This window comes from Terrapene carolina, unplaced genomic scaffold, assembly GCF_002925995.2.
Source record: "Terrapene carolina triunguis isolate 2854851 unplaced genomic scaffold, T_m_triunguis-2.0 Scaffold62, whole genome shotgun sequence".
NCBI lineage: Eukaryota > Metazoa > Chordata > Testudines > Emydidae > Terrapene > Terrapene triunguis.
In genome coordinates this window covers 56,306,024-56,331,976 of record NW_020664413.1, presented here as the reverse complement: position 1 = coordinate 56,331,976, position 25,953 = coordinate 56,306,024, and the positions used below count along the sequence as shown (strand labels likewise).

Sequence of the window (25,953 nt, the reverse complement as noted above, 5' to 3'; positions counted from 1 at the left end):
TAAAATAATATTCAAATTATGTCTCACTCTATTTTGGTGCCTTATTTTGTTTTCATGTGTCATTATTTTTTATTTTATTATGGCTAGGGGACTCAAAAGCTGGAAGTGGCCTGGGCCTCTCTGGATCTCTGAGAGGGCCTGGCTGCACTCCGCCACCCGTCCGACCCCAGGTCAACGGACCCTGCCGAGTTCCTCTTCTTCAGCGCGGAGCGCTCCGGCACCGTCAGCAAGAGCACCGGGGCCGAGTAAGGACAAGGACTCATGGCACCGTCCCGGCTCCACTCGTGGCTCAAATGCAGCACGCAGGCACCGTTCTCAATCGCTGGTGCCGCAGAAGAAGAAGAGGAGGCCGGAGAGAGGTCGTGCTTCCCCAGCTAGGCCTAAGGAGCCAGCCGTTGTGAGACCCAAGTTGGGCCACACTACTTCTGCTCTACCACTGGTGACAGTCGTGTCGACTTCTGCCAGCGTGGAAGGGCGGTTGAGTCTGGACCCTCCTCATTCGCCGAGGCCAAGCTGGGAGCTGCACCTCCCTTCAACTCCGGAGGCATTCGAGGCAGCCCAAGAACTGCTCCATTTCACGGCACTGTTCTCCCCTCCTAGATAGGACAGGTCGCCAGCACTGGTCGCTCTCCATGCACTTTCAAGCGGAAAGCCCGCCATGGTGCCCTGTCGATCTCCAACCCCAGCATCATTGGCAGGATCAGGGGTAGCCCCATTGCCACCCAGCACCACCATCCCGACGCCTCCAGCATGGCCTGCACTGGCCCCAGTTGTTTTGGCTCTGACGTCTCCAACACTGATGACGGCCCTGGCACAGTCTGCAATTCTGGTGTCAATGATGGCCTCGGCACCGATGACACTTTCGGCAGCGGTGTCACCGTATGCAGTCCCGACACTGAGGGGCGCGATACCATCCGGGTCGGCACTGGCCCAAGAAATCCAGGTGCCGCGGGACCCCTTGTGTGTGGGAGGAAGGGAGCAGCCACCCCTTACGGGGGTCTCTTCCTCATCCTCACCAGATGAGGCGCTGGTGGGCATGGCTACAGCCCGAGCCCTGGAAGACAGGAGGGTCCTACAGCAATTGCTGCGGCGGGTTGCCCAGGGCCTGGGCATTCTGATGGAGGAGGTAGTGGAGTACACAGATCCAATGGTAGACATCCTTACCCCCCTGGACCTGCACATATTGCCCTGCCTCTTACAAAAACCATCTCTGACACCACAAAAACTTTGTGGCAGACCCCAGCCGCATTGCCCCCTACGGCTAAGTGCAACGACAGACGCTACTTTGTGCCGTCCAGGGGCTACAAGTATTTGTATACCCATCCCCAACCTGATTCTCTCGTTGTTGATGCTGTCAACCAACGTGAACACCAGGGCTTCTAGGGATCCTCCCTGAAGAATCAGGAGGCAAAAAGGACTCAAACTTTACAGGAGAAAGGTCTATTCCATGGGCGGATTGCAGCTACCCGCGTGATGGCTACGGGCATAGCCCTGAGAAGGGGCTCCTGGTTCCAGGTCTCGGGCCTGCTGTATGAGGTCTAACAGACTATTCAGGACCTCCCAATTGAGGGTTTGGCTCTCTTTTCCGAGAAAACAGACATAAGGCTGCATAGCCTAAAGGACTCGAGAGCCACTCTCAAATCATAGGACCTTCATACATCTGCTATGCAGCAGACGTATTTTAGACCACAACCTCCCCCATACTTCTACCAACAGAACCATCAGGACAGTTCCCGGAGGAAGAACAGGAGTGGCAGGAAAAGGCCACACCTGTCATCAGGCCAGGGCTCTAGCCAATCCAAGCCATCTTCCGGCCTAAAACAGGCCTTTTGAAGGTGCGGCCAAGGACAGCACAGCAGAACAAAAACTGGATTTACCCCACCTTATCTTTCGTCCCGATTGTCCCCTTTCTACCGTGCTTCATCCCGTATCACTTCAGACCACTGGGTGCTCCACACAGTAGAGAGGGGATACTCCATCCAATTCTGAGCTCTCCCACCCTCCTACCCCGTCCCTCTTCAGGGATCCCTCTCATGAGCAACTCCTTATACAGGAGGTGCACTCGCTCCTTTCGCTAGGGGCAGTGGAAGAGATCCCTCGAGCAGAAGGGCAATGGTTTCTATTCTCGGTATGTCCTTGTACCGAAAGCCAAAGGTGGGCTCAGGCCCATCCTAGACTTGCGAGAACTCAACAAGTTCATGAAGAAGCCCAAGTTCCACATGGTCTTTTTGGCCTCCATCATCCCTTCACTGGATCCAGGAGACTGGTATGCCGCCCTTGATTTGAAGAACGCGTACTTTCACATAACAATAACTCAGTCCCACAGGTGTGTGGTGAACAACACCTGCTACCAGTTCACAGTCCTCCTGTTCGGCCTGTCAGCGGCACCTCGGGTATTCACCAAGTGCATGGCAGTCGTGGCTGCATTCCTGCGCAGGCGACAGGTACAGGTGTTCCCATACCTCGACGACTGGCTGATCAAGGGCCGATCCAGAACTCAAGTAGAGACACAAGTCGCCTTCATAAGAGCTTCTTTTGACAAACTGAGCCTGCTACTGAATGAGGGTAAATCAACGCTGTCCCTGGTTCAGAGGATAGAATTTGTAGAGGTGGTACTGGACTCAACATATGCCAGGGCATTCCTTACAGAAGTGAGATTTCGAGCCATGGGTGACATTATTCGAGGTCTCAGACAGTTCCCCACCACCACAGCATGGTACTGCCTGAAACTTCTAGGACACATGGCAGCCTGTACCTACACAGTATAGCATGCCAAACTCAGACTTCGACCTCTTCAGTCATGGCTGGTGTCAGTGTATCAGCCAGGCCGGGACAGTTTGGACAGGATTGTAACCCTGCCTTGCCCGATACTCAACTCCCTCCTGTGGTGGCTCAACCCGCAGGTAGTATGTGCAGGGGTCCCTTTCACCAGCCCTCAGCCATCCCTCTCGCTAGCGACGGATGTGTCAGACTTGGGCTTGGGGGCACATTTGGGAGACGTCAGAACACACAGCCTCTGGTCTCAGGCGGATCTCGCTCTCCTCATCAATGTCAGAGAGCTGAGAGCGGTGCGCCTGGCATGCCAGACTTTCCAAGCACACCCAGCAGGGAGATGTGTATCAGTGATGACAGACAACACCACAGCAATGTTTTATATCAACAAATGGGAGTGCATGTCCTCTCCCCTGTACCAGGAAGCTATCACGCTGTGGGACTTTTGTGTAGACCACTCAATACACCTGCAAGCATCATACCTCCCTGGAGTACAGAACAAGTTGGCGGACCATCTCAGCAGGTTGTCCCACGGCCATGAGTGGTTCCTTCACCTGGACATCGTGAACTCAATCTTCCATCTATCCTAAGTCGCACTCAAGCGGCAGGGAGCAAAGACTTCACTCATTGGATGTCTGCAGAGTGCTAGCCTTCTACATCGAGAGAACGAAACTATTCCAAAACTCGGTGCAGTTATTCGTGGCAGTGGCAGACAGAATGAAAGGTCTTCCTGCCTCTTCCCAACGAATTTTGTTGTGGATCACATCCTGCATCCGGGAGTGCTACAACCTGGCAGGGGTGCCTGCTCCTTCGATCACTCCACCAGGGCTCAGGCCTCTTCAACGGCGTTCCTGGAGCAGGATCCCACTCAGAAAACCTGCAGAGCAATGACGTGGTCCTCCATACACACTTTCACCGCACACTACGCTATCACCCAGCAGGCCAGCGACGATGCAGCCTTTGGAAGAGCGGTGCTCCAATCAGTGGATGACTCTGACCCCACCTCCTGAATCTGGGCTTGTGAGTCACCTGATTGGAACGAACAAGCACTCGAAGAAGAAAAATGGTTACTCACTTTGTCGTAACTGTTGTTCTTCGAGATGTGTTGTTCATGTCCATTCCAATACCCACCCTTCTACCCCTCTGTCGGAGTAGCCGGCAAGAAGGAACTGAGGGGGTGGCGGGTCGGAAGGGCTCTATATTGAGTGCCATAAAGGCGCGACTCCAAGGGGTGCCCAGACTGACCTGACAGATGCTGATATTGGAAAATCTTCTGGCTACCATGCACATACGTGCGTACACACCTGATTGGAATGGACATGAACAACAGTTATGAGAAGGTGAGTAACCATTTTTTTCTATCACAGTATGAGACTTGGCGACATTGTCCATTCAGAATTTTTCTAGTACAGATTGAAGAGTAATGCATTTGGGTTTAGATGTAAGAAAAATTTGAATAGAAAATACTACATATTCTACCCACAACCTTGCCAAGTTAACATTGCCATAGTAAGCTTAATCTTTGGAAATTCCTGATGTACAGTGCTTGATATTTCTCAGCCTTACATTTTTCCATTTAATTTTGCAGGTTAACTCTTAAATCAATTTGGATTTCTTCTTACCAAGTATTGATGGATGCTATTTTCTGATTGCTTTTCTTGTCTGATTGATTCAACTGTTGTCCGCAGAATACAGGAACAATCCTTGAAATACATAGTACTGTATCAGTAAATGAACTGCAATGGACGTACTGTAATCAATAGAGTATTACCGGGGGAGGGGGGAGAGGAGACGTTACCCAAAGCTATGTTCCAGTTATCCAGGGCCTCATCAAAAAGAATCCTTGTGCACATCATTTTAGTGCAGTGGTCCCCAAACTTTTTTGCTGATGCTCCCCCTCTTACCTGGTTTTCCCTGCCCCAGGAGCCGGGGCTAGGAGAGGGGCTACAGCCACGGTGGAGAGCCAAGGCAGGGCCCCACTTGGAGCCAGAGCTGCAGCTGGGGCTGCGGTTCGGGCCGGGAGCGGAGCTGGGGGCAGAGTGAGGCTGGGTGGCACTCCTTCCCCACTCCCCGGGAGGACTGGCCTGGGCCCCGCCACAACCCCCCAACGTTCTTCCATGCCCCACAGTTTGGAACCACTGTGTCAGATAGTCTCTTGACATAAGTAAACCAGGAACAGAGAGGGTGGAAGAGTCCCCCTGAGAACAGTAGCACTTAAGGGCCCAATGCACTTGCCCTCTTCCATGCCATTTTTCTCTTCTACTAGGACCTTCCTTTCATAGTGGAGGAATACACTGTATAAAATTCCAAAGCTGTTTAAGGTTTTTCTTAATTTAATTTTAATATTAATGAGTCCCACTCTAATAAGAGTGAGCACCAACAGGCTAATCAGCTCTCTGAACTATTCTGTGGTGCTAGAAGAGAAACTCACACTCTCCTGAACCCTTTGCTAGCATCTACATTAGGAATTTGTTATTGTTTACTGTTAGAATCCCTTGAATGGAGTTTTCCCTCAGCAAATAGCAAGAAATTTCACCAGAAGTTTTATTTCATGATACGTGATTGAATTGCAAGGTGCAACTGTCAAAAACTATGACATAAAATAAACCATATTAAATGTAGACTTACCAAACAAGACATGGAACTGCTTTACTTCAGGTAAAGGTCATGCACACCCATTTATCCTAAAAATAAAATATTACAGTAATATCAATGGAAAAAAGAAGTATTTCTTCACAAAACGCACAGTCAACCTGTGGAACTCTTTGCCAGAGGATGTTGTGAAGGCCAAGACTATAACAGGGTTCAAAAAAAAATAACTAGATAAGTTAATGGAAGATAGGTCCATCAATGGCTATTAGAAGTGTTCCTATCCTCTGTTTGCCAGATGCTGGGAATGGGCAACAGGGGATGGATCCCTTGATGATGACCTGTTCTGTTCATTCCCTCTGAAGCACCTGGCATTGGCCACTGTCAGAAGACAGGATACTGGACTAGATGGACCATTGGTCTGACCTAGTATAGCTGTTCTTATGTCAACCCATGACCCAATATTGCAACAAAATCCCAATCTAAATATCAGTCTCTCCTCTTAGTCACAAACTATGGAAAGTCCAACATTTTACATAAGTGTCACCAAAGCATCCTCCTCTGCTACTAATTCTGTCAGTAAGTACATAATGGTGAAAGCTTATAGCATGGCTGCGAGTGACTTGCCTACTCTCACCGAAGTTTCTGGACACTAGTCTTAAACAGTTTATAGTGGGTGGCACTGGTCAGACATATTAATTTGTATCATATAGGCAACCTCATCCTATAAGCAGTTCCCCCCCTTCTAACTCATGTATTTGGAGTCACTCTTTGAACAGGTAGATTGGTTACCTACAAATCAACTACAAGAACAGAGGCACTGAAATAGAAGGAATGGATTCATGGATTATTGACAGTGTGTAGGGAAGAAAACCACACTGTTATTCCAATAGAAAGGAGCATAGCTGTGCTAATCAAGTTCCAGCTACAGACAGTGGAGCTTGCACTCAAGAAAAGCAAGCAAAATTGCATTTCAGAAGTTAACGGAAAGGATAAAACTGCTGTTAGACCCCGTTAGAAAAAAGGGCATCCCAGGCAGGTATACAATCACGTCACTGTACCCCTACTACTTTAGGCTAAAAGACATCATAATTTAAAAGGAAATTCAGCATTCACCACCAACTCTCGTGCCCAGAAAAAAAATTAGGCTATTGGAGTTCTTTGAAAAATCTGAAAACATGAAAAAACAGAAGTACAATTATACCATCTCCATCTGAAACCTATTCAAGTTGATGAATTGCACAGTGGGAGTAGTAGAATGACTTTAGCAAATGTTATTTTTCTACCCTTCTGTTATCCTTAGCCAAGTTGCTGACCATTGGCCTACTAGAATATGTAGTTCCATTCTGATGTGTAATTGGGTACAGAGAAACAGCATGTCATGTAGTATAAAGATGCTCATTCTGTAGTGTGGTAACACCCCATTGCATAGCGAGAGCTGTTGATTATCTATTACTGTATGTTTCTCTAAACAAAAGCTCACTGTTATAATTATTGTGTTTGTCCCTGATACATACTTGGCAAGGATTTGTAAACCTGTTAAAATGTCCTAAACAAATATTTTTTTAAAAAATCAGGTGGAGATTGCTTGAAAGATCATAATCTAATTTCTAGTTACCGGCTCATTTTCCCTCCAAAATTATCACTAACCACCAAACATTGGCTCTTGAATTTATAGCATTAGATCAGATCCAATGAGAGATTTTCAAAACGGCACCAAAGAAATAATCGTGAGTATCCTTGAAACAGATGAGGATTTTTTGGTAAATCCTCTAATTTTTCCAGAAACACTTACAGTGAGATGCCACTATTTTATCATCTACATGCTAATTATTTCTACAGATCCCTCCCGGCCAAGTTGAAATTGATCTAATAAAGAACATTTGGAATCATGCATGATGGAGTGCATCTTTGACATATCCCCATTCTCACTACTGTGATCCTAATTTTGTTCCCTACTCCAAGCTCAAGAGCTGCTCCTCCTCCCACTCCAGTTTTTTTAGAATGGATCATCTGCTGTGGTTTGTTTTCCTTTGATCAACCCTTTGCTCTAATAGAGATTTATACATTTTCTCCTTGACCTTAAGAACAAATTAATGGCCATACTGAGTCAGACCAATGGTCCTTCTAGCCCAGTATCCTGTCTTGCGACAAGGGCCAGTGCCAGATGCTTCAGAGAGAATGAACAGAACAGGGCAATTATGAAATGATCCATCCCATGTCATCCAGTCCCAGCTTCTGGCAGTCAGAGGTTTAGGGACACCCAGAACATGGGGTTGCATCCCTGACCATCTTGGCTAATAGCCATTGATGGCATAGGAGCTGGCTTCCTATGGGCCTGGGGGGTGCTCAACCCCCCAGGCCCTGCCCCCACCCCATCCCTTCCCGCCTCCACTCCAGGCGCTGCGCTGCCCCACTCCTTCCCACCCAGTTCTGTTCCCTCCCCTGAGCGTGCCCTGTCCTTGCTCCTCCCTCTTCCGGCGCCTCTTGCATGCTGTGAAACAGCTGATCGCGGTATGCAGGAGGTGCTGGGAGGGAGGAGGAGGAGTTGATCAGCGGGGCTGCCAACCGGCAGGAGTGGGGGGGAGGGAGCAGAGCTGCCTGCCAGTAGGTGGTAAGTACCTGCTAACTTTTTTATGTGGGTGCTCCAGCCCTGGAGCATCTAAGGAGTCGGTCCTTTGATTGATAGACCTATCCTCCATGAACTTATCTAACTTCTTTTGAACCCAGTTATACTTTTGGCCTTCGCAACATTCCCCAGCAACAAGTTCCACTGATCAACTGTGTGTTGTGTGAAGAAGTACTTCCTTATGTTTGTTGTAAACCTGCTGCCTGTTAATTTCATTGGCTGACCCCAGGTTCTTTTGTTATATGAAGGGGTAAATAACACTTCCCTATTCACTTTCACCACACCATTCATGATTTTATAGACCTCTCTCATATCCCCTTTGTTGTCTCTTTTCCAAGCTGAACAGTCCTCATCTTTTTAATCTCTCCTCACGTGGAAGCTGTTCCATACCTTTAATCATTTTTGTTGCTCTTCTCTATACTTTTTTCAATTCTAATATATCTTTTCTGAGATGGGGCAACCAGAACTGCACACCATATTCAAGGTGTGGGTGTACTATAGATTTATTTAGTGGTATTATGATATTTTCTGTCTTATCTATCCCTTTCCTATTGGTTCCTAACATTGTGTTAGGTTTTTTTTTACTCCCGCTGCACACTGAGCAGATGTTTTCAGAGAACTATCCAGTGACTCCAAGATTTCTTTTTTAAGTGGTAACAGCTAGTTTAGACCCATCATTTGTATGTCTAGTTGAGATTATGTTTTCCAATATGCATTACTTTGCACTTATCAACACTGAATTTCTTCTGCCATTTTGTTGCCTAGTCATCCAGTTTTGTGAGATCCCTTTGTAACTCTTCGCAGTTTGTTTTGTTCTCCTTGGTTGTCAGGCTTGAAATAAAATATTACCGACATGATTATGTTTTAATCATATGCAGGAATAACCCTTAGCAAAGCAACCCACCATTAGTAAAAGTGTTGGAGAAACACAAAATATATCAGCTAACTACTCAGTTTATCAGGGTCTTTGTTTTTATTATATATATGATATTTAATTTGGTCAAACTTTTTTAAGGTACTTATATGGCCCCCATTACCATAGTATCTGAGCACCTCACTATCTTTAATATCTTCATCCTCAACATCCTTGTGGAGGTAGCTAAGTGCTATTATCCCATTTTATAAATGAGGAATGGAAGTAGAGAGAGAAACTAAGTGATGTACCCAAGGTCACACAAGAAATCTGTGGCAGAGCAGGGAGTTGAATCCATATCTCCCAAGTCCCAGACCAGCATACTAACCCCTGGATCATCCTTCCTCTCCTAGTTGGGAAAAATATATGCTATTCTATTCTATCAGAAATAAACTCTGTGGTTTACAACATGAAACCACAATAGGAGAATGTATTTGTGAAATATAGTCATTAGGACCTATCTTAATTGTTAAAGTAAGTTTATTACAGAGGTACAATAAAAGTACAAAGTTAATACATCTACCTATAATGCAAGTTTGCCAAGCAGGTAAAGCTATGTAAGGAATATCTTCCTATTAATTCTTTTTGCACTTTTATAATTCTCAGCATTTTCCTCTGTTCAGGAATACTTTGTGGATCATGTCACTATAGTCTATATTTCCAAACAAGAGTAACAGAAGCTTCCTAAAAGTGGGGGGCCACTGGCACCCAAACCATGGCATAGCCCTCCCACTTCTAAAAGTGATAGGGGCCTTGCTCCCCTATTCCAGCACCCCATTTCCAAATCTCTCATTTTATTTTTGTTTTGCTATCTAGCATTTGTTGTTCTAAACCTGTGGATTGTACAGGAGTGGTAAGCAAATGGATTAACACACTTCTCCCAGGTTTCACATGTCAAGGGAGTGATGAAGTGACATCTCCATCTAAGAGGATGCCTTTGGGAAACCCAGTACCTGTAAAGGCTCTGAATGTGCACAGCCTATTGTAACCCATTACCACCAACAACAGTGGGCTATAGCTCATTGATTATTTTGACATTTAGGATGACATCAACAGTCCTCAGTTATTTTGAGGGGGGTTGTTTTGTTTTTTAAATAAGAACCAAACCTCTGTGATCTGAAGTACACTGCTACCTCGATATAACGTGACCCGATATAACACGAATTCGGATATAAAGCAGTAAAGCAGCGCTCCGGGGGGGCGGGGCTGCACACTCCGGTGGATCAAAGCAAGTTCAATATAACGCGGTTTCACCTATAACGCGGTAAGATTTTTTGGCTCCCGAGGACAGCGTTATATCGAGGTAGAGGTGTATCAGAGCACATGTAAGATCTACTCCCATGAAGCATCTTAAAGGAGGATCATCTTCCAGTTGCCATTGTTAAACCCCATTTATCAGTTTCCTCAGCAACAGTATCATTGACAGAGGGCTGTACTTAGTCATCCCTGTGATTCACATTTTCTTTTCAAAGCACACTGGGCCAAGTTTATACCCAATGAAACTCCACTGACTTGAATAAAATTACACCCCCACTGAGTTAGAGATGCACTTTCTGGCAGGGCAACCTAAACTGAAATTCAGTGAGAGGATATAATTAGAGACTATACCATACTCCCAAATTTTAAAACATAAGCCACTTTTATTTTTGCTACTGCATCTTAATTCCAAACTTTAAAGCAGCAGTGATACTGAGCGTAGGATGATTTTATAGGCAACAGTGAGGGGGAAACCCCAAAACTTTCCTTTGGCCAAGCAAGCCAGGGGATTTCAGACTGATTGCTGCTTTGTTTCTGTTATCTTTGTCTATTTAAATTCACCTGGCAAGATATTTTGACATCAGATGATTAATGAGAAACATAAAATTGTTTTGCTGTCTACCCCCACCCTTCTACCTGGCTATGTCTGTTTGCTGCTAGAAGGGAAAGCATTGATCTTTCTGTTTATGTCACAAACTTCTGGCTTTCCTCCAGGCAAACTCCTGAAGTTACCATTTACAGATTGAGTGTACACAAGTGCCTGCAATGCATAGTTAAGTATAATAAAAAATAGACATAGGATTTAACTCAGATGTGAACAACAATAAATAAACAAACATTTAGAAGTCCATGAATTTATTACTTCAAGAAACTTTATTAAATTTAGCCTGGCCAAATGGTGGGACAATTTGTGAAAGACAGCACTGCCAACACGCTTACAGAAACCCCTCCAAACCCAAATAGCCAGGAGGTTTTTTATAAGCACATCTGATAGACTCTCATTTTCTCTTGGACTCAGCTAATTAAACTGTGACAGATGTAGCTGAAATCTGGAAGAAGGATTGCCTTAACCATAAAATCCTGCGTGGGAAATCTGAGTTTTAGTGTTCTGTCACAGATTTCCTTTGGGACTTTAGGCAAGTCACCTGGGGCCTGATTCTCAAAGATGCTGACCCACCACACACAACTCCATCTCATGTTGTGGGTGCTTGGCACCTCTGAAAAGTAGGCCCCTAATCTCTCTGACTATACGCTGGGAGAGGTGGCAGCGCTTGTGTAACCCACACAGCTCCTGGGTGTGGTGCTCTGTCCCATCTACTGGCACCGAGACCACTTAGAGAGAAATTAATCATAGAAGATTAGGGTTGGAAGAGACCTCAGGAGGTCATCTAGTCCAACCCTCTGCTCAAAGTAGGACCAATCCCCAACTAAATCATCCCAGCCAGGGCTTTGTCAAGACGGGCCTTAAAAACCTCTAAGGATGGAGATTCCACCACCTCCCTAGATAACCCATTCCAGTGCTTCACCACCCTCCCAGTGAAATAGTTTTTCCTAATATCCAACCTAGACCTCCACCACTGCAGCTTGAGACCATTGCTCCTTGTTCTGTCATCTGCCACCACTGAGAACAGCCTCTCTCCATTCTCTCTGGAACCCCGTTTCAGGTAATTGAAGGTTGCTATCAAATCCCCCCTCACTACTCTCTTCTCCAGACTAAATAAACCCAGTTCCTTCAGCCTCTCCTCATAAGTCATGTGCCCCAGTCCCCTAATCATTTTAATTGCCTTCCGCTGGACTCTCTCCAATTTGTCCACATCCTTTCTGTAGTGGGGGGCCCAAAACTGGACACAATACTCCAGATGTGGCCTCACCAGTGCTGAATAAAGGGGAATAATCACTTCCCTCGAGCTGGTGCCAGTGCTCCTACTAATGCAGCCCAATATGCCGTTAGACTTCTTGGCAACAAGGGCACACTGTTGACTCATATCCAGCTTCTCGTCCACTGTAATCCCCAGGTCCTTTTCTGCAGAACAGCCGCTTAGTCAGTCGGTCCCCAGCCTGTAGCAGTGCATGGGATTCTTCCATCCTAAGTGCAGGACTCTGCACTTGTTCTTGTTGAACCTCATCAGATTTCTTTTAGCCCAATCCTTCAATTTGCCTAGGTCACCCTGGGCCCTATCGCTACTCTACAGCATATCTACCTCTCCTCCCGTCTTAGCGTCATCCGCAAACTTGCTGAGGGTGCTTTCCATCCCATCACCCAGATCATTAATGAAAATGTTGAACAAAACTGGCCCCAGGACAGACCCCTGGGGCACTCCTCTTGATACCAGCTGCCAACTAGACATCGAGCCGTTGATCACTACCTGTTGAGCCTGACAATCTAGCCAGCTTTCTAGCCACCTGACAGTCCATTCATCCAATCCATACTTTTTTAACTTGCTGTCAAGAATACTGTGGGAGACCCTATCAAAAGCTTTGCTAAAGTCAATATATATCACGTCCACTGCTTTCCCCATATCCACAGAGCCAGTTATCTCATCATAGAAGGCAATCTGGTTGGTCAGGCATGACTTGCCCTTGATGAATCCATTTTGACTGTTCCTGATCACCTTCCTCTTCTCCAACTGCTTCTAAATGGATTCCTTGAGGACCTGCTCCATGATTTTTCCAGGGACTGAGATGAGGCTGACCGCTCTGTACTTTCCCAGAGTTTCCTTCTTCCCCTTTTCAAAAGATGGGCACTATGTTTGCCTTTTTCCAATTGTACGGGACCTCCCCGATCACCACGAGTTTTCAAAGATAATGGCCAATGGCTCTGCAATCACATCAGCCAACTCCCTCAGCACCCTTGGATGCATTAGATCCAGACCAATGGACTTGTGCATGTCCAGCTTTTCTAAATAGTCCTTAACCTGTTCTTTCACCACTGAGGGCTGCTCACCTCCTCCCCATACTGTGCTGGCCAGTGCAGCAGTCTGGGAGCTGACCTTGTCTGTAAAGACCGAGGCGAAAAAAAACCATTGAATACTTCAGCTTTTTCCAAATCATCTGTCACTAGGTAAGGGTCACACTTTGCCTGACCTCCTTCTTGTTGCTAACATACCTGTAGAAACCCTTCTTGTTACCCTTCACATCCCTTGCTAGCTGCAATTCCAATTGTGCTTTGGCCTTCTTGATTACACCCCTGCATATTTGAGCAATATTTTTATACTCTTCCCTAGTCATCTGTCCAAGTTTCCACTTCTTGTAAGCTTCCTTTTTGTGTTTAAGCTCACTGAAGATTTCTCTGTTAAGCCAAGCTGGTCACCTGCCATATGCGCTATTCTTTCTGCACATTGGGATGGTTTGTCCCTGCGCCCTCAATAAGGCTTCTTTAAAATACAGCCAGCTCTCCTAGTCTCCTTTCCCCCTCATATTAGCCTCCCAGGAGATCCTGCCCATCAATTCCCTGAGGGAGTCAAAGTCTGCTTTTCTGAAGTCCAGGGTCTGTATTCTGCTGCTCTCCTTTCTTCCTTTTGTCAGGATCCTGATCTTGACCATCCAGTGCTTCCCATCCTTGACCAAACTGCTGCCCAGGTTGCCACCCACTTCTACTTCCCCTACCAATTCTTCCTTGTTTGTGAGCAGCAGGTTAAGAGGAGCATGGCATCTAGTTGGTTCCTCCAGCACTTGCACCAGGAAGTTGTTCCCAACACTCTCCAAAAATTTCCTGGATTGTCTGTGCACTGCTGTATTACTCTCCCAGCAGATCAGGGTGATTGTAGTCCCCCGTGAGAACCAGGGCCTGTGATCTGGAAACTTCTGTTAGTTGTCCGAAGAAAGCCTTGTCTACCTCATCCTCCTGGTCTGGTTGTCTATAGCAGACGCCCACCATGACATCACCCTTTTTGCTCTTGCCTCTAACCTTAACCCAGAGACTCTCAACAGGCTTTTCTCCAGTTTCATACTGGAGCTCTGAGCAGTCATACTACTCCCTTACATACAGTGCAACTCCTCCACCTTTTCTCCCCCACCTGTCCTTCCTGAACAGTTTATACCCAGGCATGACAGTGCTGTAGTCATGTGTGTTACCCCACCAAGTCTCTGTTATTCCAATCACATCATAGTTCCTTGACTGTGCCAGAACTTCCAATTCTTCCTGCTTGTATCCTAGGCTTCTTGTGTTCATATACAGGCACCTAAGATTGCCCTACTTTCTCAGTATGAATCAGGAGGCCTCCCCATTTGCACCCTCCTCCTTGTGTTTCCTTCCGGTATCCCACTTCCCCACTTACCTCCGGGCTTAAGTCACCATCCCCTGGTGAATCTAGTTTAAAGCCCTACTTACTAGGCACTGCCCGCTAACCATTTCCCCGCCCTCCCCCTAACAGACCTGGCACCGCCCCACCCCATCTGGCCACTCCCACGCACCAGCGGACCCAGCACTGCCCCTCCCACTACTCCCCCACCCACCCACCCACCGGACCTGGCACAGCCCTTCCTGCTACTACCCCCACCCCCCAGTGACCAGATCACAACAGTAAAATATCAGGACACATTGGGGTGCCATCAGCCCTGCCAACAGTCCAACCCCACTCCTCCCAGGCTCCACCCCCACTCTGTCCCAGGTCCCACATCCTCCCTGCTTGGCCCCCCCACCACCATGCCCTTCCTCAGCCACCATGCCCTTCCTCAGCCCCCGGCCGGCTTGCTGCATCCCTCCGCAGTCTCCCACCCACCGCTCGCCCTCTGCTTGCCTCCTCACATCCCCCGCCCATCACTGGCTCGCCGCTTGCCCTACGGCGCTGACTTCCCCTCTGCCTGGTAGGTGCTCACCTGCCTCCTGCCCCTATACTGCCCTTGCCCCACCCCCATTCCCCTCCTTTCCCCCAAGTCCCTGCCCTGACTCTTCGCCACCTCCTCCCCTGAGCGTGCTGAGTCCCCGCTCCCTCCTCCCCCCTCTCAGAAAGTCCCACATGCCACCAAACAGCTGTTAGGCGGCAGAACCACTGGGAGGGCGAGGAGCGGGGACACAGTGCACTGGGGGAGGGTGGGGGGAGGGGAGCTTGGCTGCCCCGGATCACCCACAGAGTCGGAGCCTCCCTCCCGCTTGCCTCCTTACCTGAATATCAGGACAAATGGGGTCCCGATCGTACATCGATTGGGACAAAGGGTTAAATATCGGGCCATCTGGTCACTCTACCCGCCACCCACCCAGCAGACCCAGCACCGCCCGTCCTGCTACGCCCCCCGCGCGGACCCAGCACCACCCACTCCCTCGCCGGCTATAGCGTAGTCGGTACTAGCCTCAGGACCGCCACAGGCAGGCCCCGCCCGGAGTACAGCTCCCTACTGCCCCCGCTCACCTCCTTCTCCTTCTCCACTCACCTCAGCGCGGCCGGGGCCGGGCGGGGCTGCGGGAGTGAAAACCAGGGAGAGGGCCCACCAGCCCCTCCCCCGCTGCCAGTGTAACGGCCTCCCGGGCCAGCCCGCAGCCACAGCCCCTCTACTCCCTCCGCTCGGCGACAGCCTCAAACTTTGAGCCCCGCCCCAGCCGAGTCCAGCGCCGAGCGGAGGCTCCCGGGCGAGACTACGAGCCCCAGGCTGCCACTCAGCCTCAAGTGCGCGCTGGGAGTCGTAGTCTCTATCGCGAGCCTCGCCCGTTGCATGCCGGGATTTGTAGGCCCCGGCTTGGCCTGACGGAGCGTTCGGTCGCTATGTTATGACGCAGAGCAGCGGTCACCACCTTCTTCCTGCCTCTCTGCTTGCCCGCGGGTCGCGACCCTGCTCCCGGGGCGCTGCGGAGGCTTTTGTTTAGCTCGCGGAGGCGGCCGGAAGCGCCGGCAAGGAGGGAACCCCGCCCCGGAGCGGGTAAGAGGGGCCCGGGGTGATTCCCCCGTTCACCGTGATCCCCGCCCCGTCCTGACCCCCTGGTCCTTCAGCCCCGTCCTGACCCCCGTCCTCGGTCCTCTCCATCTCCCCCGCCCGTCCTCCACCCAATGGTCTCTTGACCCCGCCCTCCACTTCCCCCGGTCCTTCAGCCCCCTCCATCTCCCCCGCCTGTCCTCCAACCAACGGTCTCCTGACCCCGCCCTCCACCGCTGCCCGGTCCTTCAGCCCGCTCCTGCCCTCCTCTTTCAGCCCCTTGGTCCTCAGTTCTTCAGCTCTCCCCGTCTCCTCTATCTCGCCCCCTCGTCCTCCCCCCCCCCTTAGTCCCCCCCCCCCCCCCCCCCCCCCCCCCCACCTCTACCCCAGTCACCTCCCTCTCCCTGGTCTTTCAAACCCCACCCCCCCGTCACCACCCCCACCCAGTCACTTTCATCCTCCTGGTCCCCCTTTATTCACCACCACATCCTTGTTAACTGAAAACAATGGGCCTGTTTCTTTTCTGAGTGACACCCATGGAATCCCCAGTTGTGTGACTGGGATAAATCCCTGCAGGCTCAAGGATGAGTTTTCTCCAGCCCTGCTATGGAAGTGATGATTGCTGGGAGAGACATGGAACAGGGAGCAATGGGACTTCCTTCCCATTTGTGGAGGGGGGCGGGAGAGTTGTTCTAAATTGGAAGGAGCATTTCATAAACCTGTTCTCTTATAATGGTCTCAAGTAGGGCTTCCAAGAGGTGTGTGCGTGGAAGGAGTAGTTACTCTTTGAGTTTTTTAACACCCTTTCCTTTCCTCTGTTGATGATTCAAAATGCAGATTGCTAATGTATTAACAGATAAGTATGGCTAAGGTGCATTAATTAATTAGAAACTAAGTAATGCAGATTAGTTATTATTTAGAAACTAGCTAATGCAGTAATGTGGCCTCTTACTGTGGCTATACTGTCAAAGCTGATTCCGTTTACAGATTCTTGGTAGATTTTTCTCAATAGAATGTTTTATTCTTGGCACTTGCTGAAAGAAGTTAATTAGGGGAGGTTTGCTTTATTTTACACTTTCTTTCAGAGGGAATACAACTGAGTAGCCTAGAGCATGAGACTGAATCAGAAGGTCTGCATTTTGTTTCTGTTTTTGCTGTTGACTTGCTACATGACTTGGGGGAAATTGTTTACCCTCTGATGCGGTGTCTACTCTATTGCCATCCTTTTGGGGGGGGGGAATTTTCCACTACCATTGGTGTAATTACAATGTTGTGTTTTGTATGTAGGCAAGGTACCTACATTTTTATCACTATATCATATAATCCTGCTCAGGATAGTACTAGATAATGCAGTGTAAGAATGCAAGTGTCCTATCTACACTAGGGCTCCCACTGTTGCTACTGCTTCTTGGGAGATTCCCTAGAAAAGTTTAATGTGGGTCAAGGCTTTAAATTATGTTAGGTCAGTGGGAAGCAATGAAAACAGCTTCAAGTATGCTTGAGAGCGCCTTTTGTTTAGATTATCACCAGGTTAGGTTATCACTGGGATAATTACCCAGTTTTTATTCAGAATATCACCAGGTTGAATCATCTCTAGGTTTCGTGGTCTGCTACCATCAATTTTTTAAGTTCTTGGCCATTTTTGGCTTTTTTACATGCAACTTTACAAATTGCACCCATGCAGGAGCTTGAACATTCAGCTATTAGTTATTACAAGCATTTCAGCCTCTGAAGTGTGAGTTTCTCTTTAAGAAAAGAAAATTCTATAAGAACCCATGGAAGTATTCTCTGCCATCATATATAATATGTATATTAAGAATGCTCAAATTACTGTAATACTTTCAGTCAAATGTTATACTTCATTGTAAATTTTAGTGGTAGCTGCAAACATGCCAGATGGCATGACTTTAAGCTCCTAATCAATGAGTTCATTCATTCATTCATTCATTCAAAGTACCTTTCAATCATATTATGATTAGAGATTATATATTTACTGATAGAAAATAAAGCTGTTTTAAATTCTGTTGTGGCTCTGCTCATGTGCAGATCTGGTGCAAAAGAGATTCAGACTTCACCAAGTTTTGCAACAGTCTTCTTCACTGCAAAGTTATATTATGGCATTAATAGTGATACTGTAAGAATTTCTATTAGAAACCCTGTTTTTCATGAATTACCTGGTCTGTTTCAAATTATACTTTGTTAAAATTACACTTTGAATGCAACTTTTAATCTTTTCTTGAAATCAGTCCTCAGTTATATGGAGTCAAATACACATCGTTCTTTGTCTTGGTTTCGGAGGTATTTTTGATAAATTCTGATAAGAGGATTTTTCATAGAAAACCTGTGTTACTGAGTGACTCATTGGACTTTGGATGGAAAAAAAACACCCTTTGAAAATACCCTGAATTTGATTACCTTCAGAAATGCTGCAAAACCATTTGTGGGGTAAAGTTAAGGGTATGTTACTGGCTATAAATTAGGGTTGAATGACTTTTTTGGATTTTTTCCCACTTTTATCCTAGGCACCACAGTAATACAAATAATAATTTATCTCAGCTAGTAGATTATTATTTATCTTTATTTATCTAAGGCTGCTGGCTGGCAGAGTTAACTTACTTGTATATTTAGTGTTGTAAATCTAATTATTGTCATGATGCTTTTATATGGGCATAATTTTTTTAAAGTTGAATCTAAAAAAAAATGTGTATTTGAAGTAGCTACTCTTGTTGCAGTATTCTATAAAGAGGTATTTTAAATATACCCATCTCTTAGGCATGTTGTCAATATTGGTCAATGATTGTAACCCATTTTGAAAGCCTCAGATGAAAGGTGCTATATAAAGAACAATTTGTATTTTATTTATGGTTTCACATCTACAGATCCTGTTCTAGAAACAAAATTCTTAAACTTTTGTTTCTACATAAAGCCCTCAACTTTCTGTGCTTTGGTTAAATTGAACCATTTGAGTGTCAGTAACTCTTTATTAAGGATCATTACCACTGGCTCTACATAGAATGAACCAGATAATACAATTCAAGGCTACTTGATTTTTTTTCTTTTTCTCCAGTCCTGTTGCTACCAGTAGCTGATGTCACCCAGTTACAAATGCAATACTGTTAATACTATTCAGGCCTCCGAATAACATTACAAAAGAAACAAAAATTGTTTGTTGGAAAATATACTCTGTGATTTAGGAGTGAGCAGTAAAGCTAGTGAATAGTTGTGTTACTGTTTTTTCTGAAACACATCATTTATAATTAGCTTCTCTCCTCCCTCCTCCCCCCTTCTTTTTATACACACTTCAACACTGTCTTGTCTCTTGGATTTCTTTGTTTCCTTCAATAGAGATATAGTGACATGTGAGTAGTTCATTTATATTGGTCACAGATCAATGTAATTTGTTCTTGTAATTTATGGCAGGGGTGCTAGAGCGTTGAATAGATGCCTGTTGTTCATATAAATATAATAATAAATTGTTGAAGTAAATATGAAATAATCTAGTTCCCATTGCTTGACGTATTGATTCCCCTGTATGAGGTGACGCTGCCATAATATTTTTATATCTGTGTAGCCTAGTTTATCTAATCTCTATTAGGTATTTCTAAGGCCTTGGTTTTATATGACTAAAGTTCTTATGCAGCACAGCTTTTTGTAACAGTGATTTGCTTCCATAAGAGAGGATCTTTGGGGGAGGAATAGCCTTTCTGCTGTGTCCTGACTCTGTAGGAAACATAGGGATATGTGATTCACTGACAAGTATTGTTCTAAGAAATTACAAAACAGCATTTCCACAGAGATGATTACAGAACTGACAGCAAAACCTTTCTATCACTTAAAATGGTGGCTATGCTCATTTTGAGGCTGGTGGTTCAATAATAGACAGTGAGCAAGGTTATTATTTATTGGAGCATTTTAATAGTGCAAAATTTGTTTTAAAATACAGTCGTGCAGAATTTGTTTTTGAGCGTTGAACTAAAATTCTCAAACCGTTTAAAAAAAAATCACATTGTGGAATTTCTGAAGACCTCTAAAAATATAGTGATTAATACAACTCTATAGATTTTCAAACAAATATTTAAAAAAACCAATAATGGCATCAGATGAAAGTAACTTAGCTACTGCTTCTGATTTGAAGAAAGAAATGTTACTTGCTTTGTTTATAATCTTGAAGTAATGCACTGTTTTAAGTATATTAAGAAACCAATCTCTTGACTGATAAGTATTTCCAGATTGTGTGTTTTACTAGCTATGTGTCAGTGACCCTAAATGCTCAGCAAAACTGAATACAACATGATCATTTTAAGTTTTGCCCAGTGAAACAAACTTGTACAGTAAGACTCTTAATATTGTAAGAATATTTTATCCTAAAGATCTTTATGTAAAGACAGTGATATAACATATTGATGAAAACTGATAATAATACACAGCATTTAGGTTACTATTTTGGGAAATCCAATCTCTTGCTTGTGTCCTCCAAGAATAAAAGGAAACAGCTGCTTATATTATTCCATGATTCCCCACTAGTCATTGCTAAAATATTTATTTTCTGCCACTAATTCACTCAGAGTACTCAGTCCATTTCTAAGAAATGACATACCCTGTTTGTAGCAAAGAGACATGAAGACACCACTTGCTGACTTTCCCTGGAGCCACCCAGTCCTAACTCAGACATGTACCTAAGGGCCTTTTGTTTCCCAAAGAGTCAGGAATTTAGAACGGAGTCATCAGAATTTCATTGCAGTCTTTCCCTGCTATGCTCCCTGACCAAAGTATTGGTTTCATGACATTTTCTTGTACTCTGAAATAAAGGTCCAGGCCTCACTGGATGCTTTTGGTGAAAGTAGAAGGAAAAGAAAACCCACACTGCCAAAATGGTAATATATCTGTTATTAATGTTGTGTATGTGCAGAAAAGATTTGGGAACTAATAATCATGACATGGTTACTTTGCAGAAGTTGTTGTAGATGGACTTAAAATAAGAACTGTTTGTTTTGCCATGATTTTGTACAGAAACTCCGCTTTCTCCTGTTTTAAATACTGTTATTCAGTTACCTGAGCATGTTCCTTTTTTCAGTGTGTTTGCCCTGTATTTTTGCTGTACTGTCATTGTAGTGTGTGAAGAGCATCAAATTATTTGATTTAAATATCTGAAATGAGTCTTTGCTTTAAGTAAAAATTCTTAGATAAAAGTTAGCTAAATTAATTTGCCTAGAATCTACCAATTTAATTTACTAAATCTGTTTTCATTACAAAACTTTCAAGCTGTCATGGGTGTCATGCTGTCTGGAGTGGCTCACGACTGTGAGAGCCTACTTGAGGGCAGACTGTCAAAAACCGGGTGGACACCCCAAACTGGTGATCTGTTCTATAATTAGTTTTCATCAAGTCAGTAACAAATGAGAACTGCTAGATCAGTGGTTCTCAAAGCCGGTCCGCCGCTTGTTCAGGGAAAGCCCCTGGTGGGCCGGGCCGGTTTGTTTACCTGCCGCGTCCGCAGGTTCGGCCTATTGTGGCTCTCACTGGTCGCGGTTCGCCGCTCCAGGCCAATGGGGGCTGCGGGAAGGGCGACCAGCACATTCCTTGGCCCGCGCCGCTTCCCGCAGTCCCCACTGTCCTAGATCACTATAAGTATTAGGAGGTAGCCGTGTTAGTCTGTATCCACAAAAACAACAAAGAGTCCAGTGGCACCTTAAAGACTAACAGATTTATTTGGGCATAAGCTTTTGTGGGTAAAAACCATCTGAAGAAGTGGGTTCTTCTTCGAGTGCTTGCTCATATCGATTCCAATTAGGTGTGCGCGCGCCGCGTGCACGATCGTCGGAGAATTTTCTACCCCAGCAACACCTGGTGGGTCGGCTGTGTTGCCCCCTGGAGTGGCGCCTTCATTGTTGTTTTTGTAGATCACTATAACAGTCTTAACATGGAGGTCCAGAGAGTCCCCTTAGACTCTCCAGCCTATCTTGCCACCCAGACAAACTGGACTTCATGATAAATGCTCACATAAACCAAAAATCACCCCACATTCAGGTTGCTTCTAATCTCAAGACGCCAGTCACTTACCCCAGATCAATTGATGCCCTAGATTTTACACCAAAGACAACGCCTGCAGCTAATCCTGTAACAAACCATCTAAAGGTTTATTAACTAGGAAAAAGGAATAAGAGTTATTTACAGGTTAAAGCAAGCAAACATCTAGACAGAAATTGTTGCCATCTAAATCCTAGGAGTGACAGAGTTGTAGTGATCTCTCAATTCAAAGTGTCTTTCCAGGCAAACTCAGGAGGCAGCCTGTAGGGATCTCTGGCTCCAATTTAGAATCTCTGTCCCTTCAGAGTTCAAACAGCCAAAAAGATGGAAAATTTTCACATCAGCTATTTTTATTTCCCTCTTCCAGCATTCAGAGCAATGGGATGAGGCCTTCTGCACATACTCCTCCAGGGGTGTGATAGAGCCATTAACCAATCCTTCGTATTGCAATGGTCCTTTGTGGCCCATTTGATTTTGATAGTCCTTCTGGATGGGCAGTAGGAATGATTTCTGTGCCTGAGTTCACAAGTTTAGAGCAAACATTTTCAAAGGTATAAAGCATAACTTACATATTTTCTTAATACATTCATACATTCGTATAAGACTAATATTTAGTTTTGCTCAAAATAACATACAAGTGACCTGTTCTGGTCTCCAGCTCTGAGTTCTTAGCTAATGCCTGCAGCCTGGGCAAGAGCTAGCATCTGGCCTGCCAGTGTCACAGTGGGTATTAATGACTGTCATTAAACTAATTATTCTTGAAATGGTGGCACTTGGGAGACATATACATATGGTTATGTTTCGTTCCCAGTTGCTTTACACTTTAAATCCAGAAAACTGATGGTCTTGCATTCAGTGTGTAAGGGCTTGTCTACACTGGGAGAATGATTAGATTAACCATTGCAGAATAAGGTATTCTGCACTAGCTCCCGTATGAAGACTCTATTCTAGAATAAACGTGACTTTTATTGTGGTCGCATCTGAGGTAGGAGAATTATTTTGGAATAAAATCACTTTTATTCCTGAGTAAAGTATTCACACAGGCAGCTGTTGTGGAATAGTTTATTCTGAAATAGCTATTCTGGTCAGCTTTCCTGTGTAGACAAGACCCTAGTCATGTCTAATGGTTTTAAGTCTTTGAAATTTTCTGCAATTAAATGTAGTTAGATGTAGTCTTGCAGTTATTCAGCTGGGACAAGTGAACAGCCTGAGTTGTTTCTCACTGCCTGCATTTCCTTTCATGATCCTGCAAATATTTACATGCCTGCTTAACTTCATGCACTTGCATAGTCCCATTGATCTCATAGGCTCTGGGACTTCATTTGAAGTACTCATATGAGTAAAGTTATTGCATGTGTATGAGTGTTCACAGGATTGTCCCTTAAAATTCTTTCTTTTACTTGTGGTTGAATAGGTGATAACACTTGCGAAAACATCTTTGTTTATATAGTCAGAATCTCTAGTCCTTCAATTACAGGCATATGTCAAATTAAAAAACAAAACCAAGTCAAAAATAGATTCACACACGAAACCTTCTCCAGACACCCCCGCCGATTTTGATTGCTTTATAATCACATTTTACCTTTTAAAACAACATTTTGTTACTAAAAACTTTTAAGAAGGATTTAAGGTTACTGCTGCCTAATTGTACCTTCTGTTCCTTCTACTCCTCTGGGACATGAAACTTCAAAACCCCCAACTCAAATATTAGGAAATACTCATATATTCCCAGAAAGAAATGTTGTTAATAAGTCAAAAACAAACCTATTTATGTGAAAGACCTACATCAATGAGAGAAAATGGCTATAAAGGGGAAACAACGCAACTGACTAGACACAGTTATGTTAAATGCACAAAATAAATTGGACATATAGAGACTTTTTCTTCAATATCTTTTAGTTATGGTAACTTTATGTGGTACAATAGTAGTTTAAAATTTTTTTTCCAACACTTCTGTTTGTGTGTGGACATGTTAAACTGATGGTGCCCTTGTAAGGGCAGAGAGAGCAAGCAAGCGAGAGCTTACAATCCGTATCTGAGACATCAGTCTTCCAGTGAAACCAGATTTGACATTTGACTTTTCTGAAGTGAAAGAATCAGCAGTAGGGAGAAAAGTCCATAAGGCACCTGTATGCATCAGAAAACCAAGGAAGAACATAGAGACCTCACATTTTAATAGCTTATCTCTCCTTCAGAACATATGTTGTTTCATTAGCAGCAAAGAGACTGAAGATTTTGTTCCTTATGTATAAAGAAAAATAGTGTGGGATTCACAGTTGGCTCTAAAACCCAGTTGCTTAATGACAGAGTAACACTGACTAAGCAAAAGGAGCTAGTCCCTTTCTTTATATAATCATGACACTGGCATTAATAAGGGAGAGGGAATATGCAAATAAACTTATTCTTCACAATCAGATAAAAAATTCTTTAGTCATTTAAAGGAAAGTGCTGTACACACATTTAGGACAGCTCTTCACAATATGACAAAGTGACAGAGCCAGGGGCAACTCCAGATCTGTCACAACAGCTGTTTTAGGAGTAGAATTGCAAGAGAGCCAGACAGTGCTGGAAAAATAGTATCCTGCATGACTTATGTGTCTGATAATTAGTAGAGCCCTGCGCGGATACCAAAATGTGGCTCATCGTCCGCCAGAATCAACCCATGATCCGACCCGTGATCCGCTAACCGTCTTTTATGTATATCCGCACCCGCAGCAGCAAGCCATCTCACAAGGGCTAGCGATGGGGGGGGAGGGGTGGTTTGCAGGGGGAAGGGAGTGGAGGGGCGCGTGTTCTTGCAGGGAAGAAGCAGCGTGAGGGCGGGGACAGTGGGTAAGGGGTAGTGTGGGGACAGGGTGTCAAGGAAAGGGGGCCGTGCGGGAGAACGGCTTTTGCATCGCGTGCTGCTCCCGGGGTTTTCATCGCTTAGCATAATGTCTAGGAGACAATCACTGCCAGGTGAATGTTAAAATTCAAGTATGTAATTTTTTTTTATTGTATGTCTTAAAAACCTAACCCATTTATTTTTAACCATCCCCAAATGTTGGATTTAAATTGTGACATTCTCTTTAAACTGTATTAGTCACAGATTTCAATTACCTTTTGTCATATATCACTTTTTTGTGCCATGCTGCTTCTGAAAAAGAAGACAAGAGGATAGAAACAATATCATGAATAAAATAATCATGGAGAAGATGAGCAACCTTGTCTGGCCCTTGCATCAGATATTAACTTTAATAGTCCTTTTAAAAAAAATTATACATGTTAAATTGTGCAAAAAGAGACATCTTTATATAAATTCCAGAACTGGTAACTGTTTGTGCCAAAGTTAAGTATTATAAAGCCAGGTTGGAAATAGGGTATTCCTGTGATTTCTAGGTGGATAAATCTAACTAAATTTGTAACTTGGAAAAGCAAGTTGCACTCAACAAACAAATAGAGCGTGATTACTCTTGATGGGTTGTACTGTACAGTGAACTGTCTGTTCTAATCCCTGGAAGTGCCAAGTCATGGCAAGCTATTTTAAAGCAATAAGAAACCCCACAAATGTCAATAAGATGAAATGCTGTGGTACTGGTACATTTCAGTAAATGTCTCAGGGTTCTGCTTATGGATTTGCCTTTTTCTGTCTGGACAATGCAGTAGCTTAATATTTGCATGATGTCCTAGAAGCTGCAGAGAGTTTCTGGAATGGGAAGTAATTTTCTTTGTGTTGACTAGACTGCTGTTTGAGCAACACTGTGCTTTTGATGCTGTTGACTACAATCTGTAGTAGCTCTGCTCTTACTTTATTTAGAAGAGATTTAAAGTGCCATCCTGCACAGATGGGGAGAAAAAAAACATTTTTGATGCTATCAATAATAAAAATGCAAAGGGAAAAAAAGTGGTTTATTGTAAGGTGTTGTGATGAATCTTCAGC

The 25,953-nt window shown here is 44.9% G+C and overlaps 2 protein-coding genes across 5 annotated transcripts in view; one reads left to right on the top strand and one right to left on the bottom strand.

Annotated features, from left to right (window-relative positions):
• STRADB (STE20 related adaptor beta) overlaps positions 1-15,660 on the bottom strand; it is a 34,705-nt gene extending 19,045 nt beyond the window's left edge. For 2 of the 3 annotated variants that reach the window (XM_026647674.2, XM_024200394.3), the window contains exons 1-3: positions 15,531-15,660; positions 5,401-5,456; positions 4,395-4,475 (exon numbers count right to left, since the gene is read on the bottom strand). In XM_026647674.2, the coding sequence (XP_026503459.1) occupies positions 4,395-4,475; positions 5,401-5,412 (93 nt within the window). In that variant the 5' untranslated portion in view covers positions 5,413-5,456; positions 15,531-15,660. Of the gene's footprint in view, positions 1-4,394; positions 4,476-5,400; positions 5,457-13,244; positions 13,251-15,508 lie in introns of all 3 variants that reach the window. The other variant, XM_026647675.2, reaches the window with a different exon arrangement.
• Positions 15,661-15,894: 234 nt separating this feature from the next.
• The window catches only part of TRAK2 (trafficking kinesin protein 2), a 66,434-nt gene continuing 56,375 nt past the window's right edge, over positions 15,895-25,953 (top strand). For both annotated transcript variants that reach the window (XM_024200388.2, XM_024200387.2), the window contains exon 1: positions 15,895-16,013. The gene's annotated coding sequence lies outside the window, so the exon portion shown is untranslated. The remainder of the gene's footprint in view (positions 16,014-25,953) is intronic.